An 11,873-nucleotide genomic window follows, 5' to 3' on the forward strand; every position below is an offset into this window, starting at 1 on the left:
ACACATGAACAACCAATGCTTTATTTGCTGGTTTTACTATTATGTATGTACAGGCTTTATACCTAGAAGCTAAAAAGCTTAGCATTGTGATATATACTTTAAAAATACAGAAACACAAGACGAGACTGGGAGCTTTATATGTGCGTTTACTTGTAAACTACCCATACTTTAAGGACAAAACTGCTGGATAATGTGTCCATAAGTTAGTTAAATCTGTAAAAACTCATTGATAAGTTGTTCATAAAGCAAATAATGTTTTAAGCATAACACACCTGTGAACGCTTTTCATTCAGGAGTTGGGTTAGGGGTAGAGTTTGTGTACGGGTTATTCTGATTCAAATTTGCCCTAACTAATTGTGTGTGTGTGTGTGTGTGTGTGTGTGTGTGTGTGTGTGTGTGTGTGTGTGTGTGTGTGTGTGTGAACACAGTGTATCATATAAGTCAGATTCTCATATCTCTTCTTTCCGTCGACGCTTCTTGTGCGCTCTCTTATTGGACAGGCTGCAAAATAACATAAAAATGATAATTAGTTCTCCTGAATTAACCTTAATGGCAACAGTTCAGTGTGTAATGAGTGTTTTTATTGAATGTTAATCAGTTTGGCAAATCCAATTAATTTTTTTCCATTGAAAAACAGATTTTTAATTATACTATAATATCCTTTCAATCATAAGCTCAGAGTCTTCCTGTAGATGCCACAAATTAACTAATAAAGTAAACTAATTAATAAAAACAGGCTCCCGTGAAGCTTTGCAAATTACATTGTGCAATGCACTTCAAATATGTGGTATTTTATATTGTTCCATCATTGATAATTTGATAGTCATATGCAATGCATCATTGGATGTAGTGATTTTCCTCATAAAAATCATCAGTCTTGTGTGCATTTGTTGTTTTTCCAAATACTTCAAATCAAAGTTCATAATATTTTTATTTATCTTGGAGCTGGCTGGTTTTTTTGATGCGTCAGAACTTTTTATTGCAATAAATGATCAAATGCCAATGAAGAAAATGAATGGGCAAAATACATTGCTCTGTTGCACAAATGCCATTTAGTGAGTTTGCTACTTTTATCTAATGCATTTATGTCAAATAGACTTTATGTGCAGAATATTTCCCTCTGAATTCATTGTGCATGATGATCCTAATAATAGTAATGAATAATAAATAATAATAAGCAGACCGGACACACATTCATATTCACGGCTGATTAGACATTTTTCTTGTCCATGTAGTAAAAAACGACAACAACAACAAAAGACGATCACATGCTGTCTATCTTTGTCTGACACTTCCAGAGAGATGTGAATGATTTATTGTTTTCGACTGACTAACTGGGTTGGAAAATTGGGGTGAATTCAAACATTCTTGGAGAGACACATAATGGTAAATGTCTGTTCCAGATGGATTACAATCAACGCCGCCAATTTGGTCAAAATACTTGTTGCCATGCGAAGAAAGACGAGATGTGATCCTTAAGTGACGTGGGATGTTGCTATGAGAACACTTACCTTTGGGGGCTCAGCCTCTACATGCTTAGAAAAGGAGACAAAGAAAAAAGAAATTATTAAATCTAAATGGGTTATCATGCAAAATAATTGGATTAAAAAAGTCCAATATGTACACACGTCTTTACAAACAATGACCTTTAAAGGTGTAGTAAACTATTTTTTTAAGTTAATGCACAGAAAACTAAGGGTGTGTTCACACTTGGCATGTTTGGTTGGATTAAAACGAACCCTGGTGCGATCGCTCTGTGGTTGCCATCCGCACCAAACAAGCGGTCCGAGACTCTGAGGGTGTGTTCACACTTGTAGTTCGGTTCGCTTGGTTCGTTTGGTCCGGACAAAAAAAAAAAGTCCTGGCTCACATTGGCATTTTCATCACATAAACCTAAAGATACCGAACCTTAAGGCATAGGGATGTTCACAGCCTGATTGGTCGGCTTTTATGATGCATTGCCTATTTTGAGACTGAACTTACCGAACATCCAAACAATGCTGTGTTCTGGGCTAAATGCACTCGTTGTATGTGCGTAGCTACATATGACGCTATTTTGACCAGCTGAGAACTCGTGAAGAGCTTATAAAATGTGTAAAGGAGTCAAAACAGCATCAAAAATCCCTCTGTCACACACACACACACACACACACACCAAGATCTGCTGTGAGGAGACGCGGTTCTGATGCCCTGAACTATGACAACATCACGACTATGACGAGAAAAAAAACGTTATGCTTGAGCTTTTTCTGTCCTCTTTAGAGTCTCATCTTCCTGTTTTTGGTTCGTTTACATCATGTTTTTGGTCGGTTTTACGTTCATATTTCAGTCGAACCACACCAGAGTTGGTTTGGAAGCCCGCGAGACAGAGACTGTGCTCCAAACCGCGTAGCGCGTGCACGGCAGAGAGGGAGAAAGAGCAAGAGACCGCGCGCGTGCCTCATGAAGCTTCTCGGGGTAGAGGGCATCATAAAGGAATTATGCTTAGGGCACCAAAATGGCTAGCAGCGGCACTGGCTGTGCTTAAAAGATATAATCCTAAATTTGAGAGCTGGCTACAAATATTTTCTTGTTTCACTCTGTCAAAAATAAGTTTAGAGGCTGTGATTGTACCGTGGATGCGTAGATTAACTTTGCATAATCTGCAAAAGTCGTTTACAGCCATGTTTACAGCAGGTTTACAGTGGAAGTTCGATCATAGATTTGAGTTCGATGCATGATGTCTGTGGTTCGATGCGGCTGTACAGGCGCATAACATACGTCCTTACTAAACTTATCTGATTGGCTTACGGGTAACCAATGATTTTAAACTTCAGACAAGCGCCCCCTAGGGAGAGAGAAAACACTTCTCTATTATGGCATTCCAGACTCTGTCTACGAAGCAAAGTGAAGTAGCATAGTCTGGTATTACCAGGCTAGAATGAACAGACGCATATCTTGCCACTATACTGTTATTATTACGGCATTACTACACTCGAGGCTAGTTCAAATTCGCCAAATGAACGTCCTTGTTGTGCGAACATTTTATCGTCGCATTGGGGAGAGACCAAGGTGATTGGCTGAAGTTTTTCCAAACTGGCCGTCTGTTTCAAAAGATGAGTTGTTTCTCCAAACAACCATGCAAACAACCACCAAACAACCAAACAAACCACCAAACTTTGTCTGTTTGGTCCAACGAAAAGAGGTAGTCTCGGTCCGGATCAAACTGAACAAAGGTTTGGTTCGTTTCTAGTGTGAAAGCATTTTCTGTATGGTTCAGACTTTCAGACCATTTACAGGAAGTTCCGGTAAGGACACAATTATAAATCACACGTGACAACTCATCTTTTGAAACAGACGGCCAGTATGGAAAAAAAATGCCAATCACCTTGGTCTCTCCCCAATGCGACGATAAAATGTTCGCACAACAAGGACGTTCATTTGGCGAATTTGAACTAGCCTTGAGTACAGTTGGTGCTGCATGTAGTTTGGAGGTTTCACACCTGTAATTTTGATTCGGGTCAAACTGAAAAGTCAGAAAATCCGGACCAAACAAGGCAGGTGTGAAAGGTCCCTTATTTAAATGAACCGCACTAACAGAGCAATCGCACCAGGGTTTGTTTTAATGTGAACACACCCTGAAAAGATGGGTCTCGATCCACTTCCAAACAAACTCTGGTGCGGTTTGACTGAAATATGAACGCAACATGGACCAAAGGACATGATGTCACGAGATACGACCCTAAACAGGACAGAATGCTCAAGCATAGATGTTTTTTCTCGTCATAGTCGTGATGTTGTCACAGTTCAGTTCAGGCATCAGAACACAGCAGATCACAGCACTTCTCACAGCAGATCTTGGTGTGTGTGTGTGACGGAGGGATACCTAATGCTGTTTTGACTCCTAACACATTTTATAAGCTCTTCACGAGTTCCCAGCTGGTCAAAATACCATAATATGTCGACTATGCACATAAAACGAGCACATTTAGCACAGCAAACAGCATTGGTTTGGACGTTCGGTAAGTTCTGTTGCAAAAAAGCCAGCCAATCAAGTTGTGAACACATCCTTATGCCTTTAGGTTCAGTATCTTTGGGTTTGGTAGTAAAATGCCAATGTGAACGCTAAGTGGACCAGGACTAAATGTTTGTTGTTTTTTTTGGACCGGACCAAATTAACCAAGCAAACCGCACCACTAAGTGACAGATATTTTGTGTACAATTTCTGTAAATACTACAGTAAAACAATGATACATTTATCTGGACCTTTCCATTTTAACTCTGCAAGCATCACTGATTTGAATTAAGCAGGATACACACGGTACGATTTGTCAGTATGAGACACATTTTGAGAATCCTAAAAGACTCCTCTGATCCTAGGCTAAAATCTGAAGTCTTTGATCGCTAGTTTGACACGCCGATTAATGACCGCTGCGATCAACTTCTCATACAACAGCATCAAATACCAAAAACCAATAGGAGTGCAGAACCTGACGACGCCATTAGTGCAACAACAACAAACCACCGCTTGCTCCACACACATCGTTTCTCATTATTTTTCCAATTTTCCTTTCAAGACAAGCTGAGATCCCACAGTGTGACATGGCTTACAGTGGGGATCATATTCATTCAGTCTGACAAGAAAAATTATAAATCGTACAGTGTAACTTGTTCCACACCGTTTACAGCCAAGTGCCATAAACATGAACGATTTTTCAAATCATGTTGCAGAAAGATACCAAAAACATTTCATATGAAAATTAATCAGAACCTTTTTGGATCAGTTTTGGAGTTGACGGTGTTCCAAGTACTTCCAAAGGAGCCTCGGGACATTTCATCAGTAATGTTGACAATAGACGGATCATCTCTGAAAAAAATATCATATAAATATAACATTAATATTCAGGTGTGTGCATGAAAACAAGCATAAAATCGAAATTCAGACTCAAAATTGTAATATAATAGTGAATGCTTGACAACCACTAATTAATAAATGTTTTTCAAAATGTATTACTGGAAGATATGTAACTGTAATTTGTCTAGATTTATATCACTTCTCTTGAATTTATACAACTCTCTTTATCTTGAATTAGTTCTCAATATTATCTTGTGTATATGTGTAAAGTATGCACAATATGTATGTATATACTGTAGTTATCTATACCAAAGACTTTAGATATGCAAAGATGGTGCACTCGTATTACTATATGAATGGGAGAAAGTGCAACACACAATATGGCGGAATAAGCCCCGCCTTCTAAATAAAAGAGCCAATCGCTGAGACTGCACATGTGCATTGGCTGGTTTGAAAAATGCAGTTTTTTTTTATTATGATTTAGTTCTGTCAGGCACTTCATATATATACAGCAGAACCTCACACTGGATCATTTTATGAATTTAGTTTGAATTAATTTATATTTTAACTAAATTGTATGAATTATAAGCAACCTTTATCACTAGAAAACATTAAAATAACCCATTAATATGAAAGTACGCATTCATTTAAAGGAGAACTCCGGTCAATTTTAACATTGAGCTAATTTTTAGTAAATTTGGAGTGCTGTCAATACAGAGAACAACGACAAAAATCGGTGTTGCCTACACTGTGTTATTCTCTTTTTAAAATTTGCACCCTATTGACTTCAATGGGGCACGTTTTAAACCTGCTTTTAGCCTCTTAACATCCTTGATGTGTCATTACAAGTGCCCAGCCATGTTAGATGATTCCTTCAGACTGAACACGAGTGAATCTGACTGCATTAGATGTGAAAGATATAAAAAAAAATGATGTTAATTCAACAAGCGCACATACCTGTATTTACTTCCTGTTTTCAGTCGAAGTCCAAAGTAGTCGATTGTCGAGTTCACGCGCGTGATCATAGGTAACTAAACCTATCCGCGTGAACTCGACAATCGACTACTGTGGACTTCGACCGAAAACAGGAACTAAATACAGGTATGTGCGCTTGTTGAATTAACATCATTTTTTTTTATATCTTTCACATCTAATGCAGTCAGATTCACCGTGTTCACTATGAAGGAATCATCTAACATGGCTGGGCACTTGTAATGACACATCAAGGATGTTAAGAGGATAAAAGCAGGTTTAAAACTTGCCCCATTCAAGTCAATAGGGTGCACATTTTAAAAAGAGGATAACACAGTGTAGGCAACACCGATTTTTGTCGTTGTTCTCTGTATTGACAGCACTCCAAATTTACAAAAAAATGAGCTCAATGTTAAAATTGACCGGAGTTCTCCTTTAAGACATTTCTCATTTTGGCTAAAAGGATTCTTTAAAATTGAGTTCTATGCAGAACCCCATTGAAGAGTGTGTGTTTGTGCACATTCTGATTCTATTGCTGTTTTTTTTAAAGGTCCCATATTGTCAAAACTGAAATTTGCTGGCTTCTTTCATGATAACAGAGGTCTAGGTGCTATGAAACTAACATATAAGCTTAAAAACAGTCGATCCACAGACAAAAGCATACAGCCTGCATAAAGTAGCTGTGCCTTTTCACAAGCCGTTGTGACTTCCGTATAAATGTGATGTCAGAACTACTCAGTCACCAATGGTGGGTCACTCAGAAAACAACAGGCCAATCAGAAGAGAGGCTCATGAATATTAAGTAGACATGCCAAAATCGACCTGTTCTTGGCAGAGCTCCTGAGAAAGGAGCTGTAAAGATATATTGAGATGGTTTTTGGTACTTTTACCGCAAATATATTATTCTTAAGGACATCAAAACCTAAAATAAAACTTCAGAAAGTTGTACAATATGGGAAATTTAAATTAAGTTAAATACTGCACTCAAAAGTCGTGTTTTACCATCACTGAAACTATGGCCTTACTGTTTTAATAAGCCAACAAAAACTAGTATTGCTTGCTATTGTGAGAATAAGTTAGGAAAATCTGGTCCATACTTGTAATGTTCCTCCAATGGCACTTGTACGATTCCTTCTTCCTCTGCCAAAATACTCTGCTCCTCCTGGCAGTAAACACAGGGAGAAGGAGAAAGAGAGAGAGAGAGAGTTTTATTCCCGTCCAGCCAAAGAGAACTTCAGAGACCCTTTGAGATTAAATAACTTTGCTGAAGGACATTTTGGCAGATCAATTCCTGTTCCATTTGTTTGGCATGAAACGAATGCATTGAGACACTGAGGTGGGTGAATCGGGGTCCCTCTATAAGAAACGAATCATGGCAATTTTAGCAAGAGTAAAACATGAGATTATTTGCCAGGGGGTCAGAAAGTGCAGGAAATGCAGGAAAAACAAACTGTAAAACTGGAGCACAAATCAGATCTCCTCATTAAAGCAGGACCTCCGTGAGTTCTCAAAATCTCATTCAGTTTATATAAATAAACTCAACCAGCAAGTCATGTTGAATCATTCAGTTATATAGAAATCATCTTCCAAATACTAATTACTTGTGGTGTTATGGGTCCAAACAGTCAAGTTTTTCTAGCAGGTTATTATCCCCCTATTATCTATTGTTCTTCTTAAAAACAGCTTTAACTTTGTCGCTCTGTGACTAAAAGTCACCAAATTCTCCATGGGGGTTATTTCAGTGGCAAAATGTAATAATCTCAATTATATGATGGATTAGAGCTGCCTAGCAACAAAAGTACAACAATATGAAACATAAGTGGCTGATTTGAGAAATTTTGTCTCCTTATCTCAGATCTTCCAGATGTTTTTCCTGATTTTTTTTATTTTTGTTTATTTCATATTTAAAATATGTAACCATGCAACTGATTTGCACAAAACGGGGCATGCATGCTATCTGGATATATAACTAACTAAATGTGAAGGAATAGTTGACAAATATTTTCAGAGTATTTAATTATAATTGTTGTATTTGGTAATTGTTGTTGTTTTTATCTACTTGGAAAAGAATAATGTCTAATCAACCATGAATATGAATGTGTGTTCGGTCTGCTTATTATTATTCATTATTATTATTATTATTAAGATCATCATGTGCAATGAATTCAGAGGGAAATATTCTGCACATAAAGTCTATTTGACATAAATGCATTAGATAAAAGTAGCAAACTCACTAAATTGCTTCTGTGCTACAGAGAAATGTGTTTTTCCCGTTCTTTTTATTCATAGGCATTTGAAAAATGTCTTCAATAAAACTTTCTGATGCATTAAAGCAAGCCAGCTCCCAGATAAATCAAAATATTATAAACTTTGATTTGAAGTATTTGGAAAAACAACAAATGCACACAAGACTTTCAACAGTCATTCAAATGTACAGTTTATGTTGTAACATTTTGAAATCTGAAATCTTGAGGGATTACGTGATTTATTTATCCAATAAATTATGTACATTTGGATTTATGAAATGTATTCTGCTCATGTTTTAATAAATAAGGCTCAGTATCAATAAAAGCATGAGTGAATGTCGTCATACCACTCAAATCCAACAGAGGGCATTGCATTCAAAAGTTTGGGATCAAAATGTATTTCTTTTATAACAGAAATGAATACATTTAATAGGCAAGGACACATTAAAGTGATCAAAAGTGACTGAAAATATTTAAAATGTTACAAAATATTCTATTTCAAATAAATGCTGTTCATTTGAACCTTCTTTTAATCAAAGAATCCCGAAGAAAAATGCATCACGGTTTCAACAAAAATATGAAGCAGCACAACACAAAGATATTTTGTCAATTTCCTACCTTAAATATATATATATAAAAAATGTTGTGAGTGGATGCAGCAAAATCGGCAACATAAATGCACAACTTTAAAGGCGATTTTCTCAATATTTAGATTTTTTTGCACCCTCAGATTTCTGATTTTCCAAATATTGTCCTATCCTAACAAACCATACATCAACGGAAAGCTTATTTATTCAGCTCTCAGATGATGAATTTAAAAATTGACCCATAAGACTGGTTTTGTGGTCCAGGGTCACATACTAGAATATTTGATCAAATAAATGCAGCCTTGGTGAGCATTAGATACTTTTTCCTTAAACAATAACACAAGTTTTGAACAGTACTGTTAATGACTTGATTAGAAGTCTCTTGTTGCCTTTTAAAGCCCTCTTCGATGTCAGGCACATCTGTGCATTTCATTAACTCTTTCTGTTCTGTGTGGACCTTGTAAATTGCTGCTTGCATCCAAATTACAAGTGCTTGTTCACAGTGAATGTTACAATTGGATAACAAATAAAGCTCACCTCTCGCTCAGCGTCATCCAGCTTCTTCTTCTTGCTCTCGGGCATGAGGTCGTCGAGCCAGCTGAGCTCTCTCTTCGTGAAGAAAACATCCAGCAGTTTCCTTATAAACACCAGCGCCAACACCTGCCAGGAGCAAATCACTAATTCAATTATCACATATTTCACCAGAAACATTCATCAAACCAGTTAAGAGAGGCAATTACACTCGCGGAGAAACGTCTATATGTTTCCATGATCTTAAAACCTTCTGATTAGTTTTGTGCCTGTGAATTTCTTCACTAAATTAAAACTATACATTTTAATGGATTGAGAGGAGATTTAATATATAAACCTTTGACTGGTGTTGCAAATATATGTTAAAGGGGTTGATTATGATTTCACTTTTCTAACTCTAGTTAGTGTGTAATGTTGCTGTTTGATCATAAACAACATCTGCAAAGTTACAACGCTCAAAGTTCAAAGCAAAGGAAGAGATTTGCTTTTAAAGAAATCGCTTTTTAAGGACTACAACAAACGGCTGGTAGGAACTACACGACATTCCTCCCGGGTTAGTGACATAAAAATTTTACATAAACCCCGCCCCCGGAACACGATTTATAGATTATCATGACAGAATATGCTAATAAATGACTAGAAAATAACTACACATAAGCTACATAAATTCATCAACTAACCATTCAGAAATATTAACTAAATGTTGTCACTTGAGTCTCTCCATCTTTCTGACTCCGGTTTCAACATAAAAGGCTAAAAGTTTTTGAAATGTTCAGTGCATGTGTGTGTGAGGTAAAAGGACACAAGCTGTATGTAGCTCCGCCCCCTGTGCCGGGAGCAGCAGCTCATTTGCATTTAAAGGGACAGGCACAGAAACGGTGCGTTTTTGCTCACAAATTTACAACTTTAACATGCTATATAAAAATATCTGTGGGGTATTTTGAGCTAAAACTTCACACACACTCTGGGGACATCAGAGATTTATTTTACATCTTGTGAAAAGGGCATTATACCACCCCTTTAAACATATACCATCATTGGGAAGACAATGGCAGCCTTGGAGGTTTTGATGACCCAGAGGAGAACCAGACAGCTGAGCTGGACGATGGTGAACAGATGAACCTTTCGGAGCGGGACGTGTCTCAGGTAAATGAAGTCTGGCTGGTGTTTAGCCGGCATCCCGAACAATCGCACACGATCAAAAAACTAAGAGGATGACAAATATGTATATTAGAGCAGTGCTTTTCAACCAGAAAACTTCCAAAGTTTCTTTACATGTACAGGTGAAACTCAAAAAATTGGAATATCGAGCAAAAGTTCATTTATTTCAGTAATTCACCTTAAAAGGTGAAACTAATATAGTATGTAGACTCATTACATGCAAAGTAAGATATTTCAAGCCTTTATTTGTTATACATTTGATGATTTTGGCTTACAGCGTATGAAAACCTCAAATTTAAAATCAGAATATTGTGAAAAGGTTTTTCTAGTTATAACAAATTTATAACAAATAAAGGGTTGAAATATCTCACTTTGCATGTAATGAGTCTATATAATATATTAGTTTCACCTTTTAAGTTGAATTACTGAAATAAATGAACTTTTGCACCATATTAAACACATTTTCGAGTTTCACTTGTAATAGAAATAGGAAATAGAAGCGTTGTGTATATCGCCATTGCAGCCGGTTATGACTAAAACTCTGATTGACATGTAAAAGTTGTCTTTTATCAGGTCGCAGCATCGCTTCACGTCTGGTTAAGACACAGTGTTAGATACACAGACGTTGTCTACGGTGTCTTTACCTGTATTCCTCTCAGTGAAGATGCACCCATGTAAAGGAAAACTCCATACAGCACCGGCATTGGAATGAACTAAGGAGACAATAGTAAAAAATGTTTGTTACTATTCGTTTTTCTCTCCCTTAGGTCCTCATATAATCATAAAAATATAATATAAAAACAATCAAATGCTCTCAAGAATCTGAAGCTCCGCCCCCTACATTATTGATGCTGAAGCTGCGGCTGAAATCGGTCACATGATCACACATTTACTATTTTCTGGTGAATGGCACATAGTGCACTATATAGGGGATAGGGAACGATTCAGATATGCTTTCCATTGGGGCAAATGAAGTCTGGTTGGTTAGTGTCACGTGAATCGCATCAGCTCCGGTCCAGAGACACGACACACAGAGCGGATCATGTGATCGAGTCGCCGCAGACCAGAAAACTTATCGGACCCGTTTGAATTCTGCACAGAATGTTATATTTTAAAGTGATATGGAGGAGATTAGGAGGAAACTGTGGCTTTACTGAGTTCAACGGCTCTGGCCGAGCTGTGATATAAACTAAATGCTATTGGCTATTTAAAAAAAGGGGAGGAGCTATTTGATATGCCCCGCCCCGTTTTCCTGTTTCAGAGGAAATTACGTCCACACATTGAATCATGCTGCGCGTTTCAAGGCACTTCAGCGGGGTCAATCAGATCACAATTAGACGAGGGAGACACATTCCCGTTTACATCTGGTGTTTTAATCCGTCTCTTTTGTCCACTTTCAACCACTTCTGTCCTGATTTCTTCAAGGGGAGGGTCTATGTGTGGGTAAATGTATGGGTTTATCAGATCTTTCGATCTAATGGACAAAATAACTCGCTCAATTTACATATGAACGTGAAAGGAGACGACAGAAAAGCACACGGA

At 37.3% G+C, this 11,873-nt stretch overlaps 1 protein-coding gene across 2 annotated transcripts in view; it reads right to left on the minus strand.

Moving 5' to 3' along the window:
- Positions 1 to 397: 397 nt before the first annotated feature.
- Positions 398 to 11,873, minus strand: part of slc4a10b (solute carrier family 4 member 10b) — an 81,203-nt gene continuing 69,727 nt past the window's right edge. For both annotated transcript variants that reach the window (XM_079619610.1, XM_079619611.1), the window contains 7 exons: positions 10,976 to 11,044; positions 10,203 to 10,376; positions 9,177 to 9,299; positions 6,904 to 6,968; positions 4,751 to 4,846; positions 1,512 to 1,535; positions 398 to 501 (listed from right to left, as the gene is read on the minus strand). In XM_079619610.1, coding sequence (XP_079475736.1) covers positions 1,529 to 1,535; positions 4,751 to 4,846; positions 6,904 to 6,968; positions 9,177 to 9,299; positions 10,203 to 10,376; positions 10,976 to 11,044 — 534 coding nt within the window. In that variant the 3' untranslated portion in view covers positions 398 to 501; positions 1,512 to 1,528. The remainder of the gene's footprint in view (positions 502 to 1,511; positions 1,536 to 4,750; positions 4,847 to 6,903; positions 6,969 to 9,176; positions 9,300 to 10,202; positions 10,377 to 10,975; positions 11,045 to 11,873) is intronic.

The sequence above is a fragment of the Phoxinus phoxinus genome (genome assembly GCF_949152265.1).
Source record: "Phoxinus phoxinus genome assembly, chromosome: 7".
NCBI classification, from domain to species: Eukaryota; Metazoa; Chordata; class Actinopteri; order Cypriniformes; family Leuciscidae; genus Phoxinus; species Phoxinus phoxinus.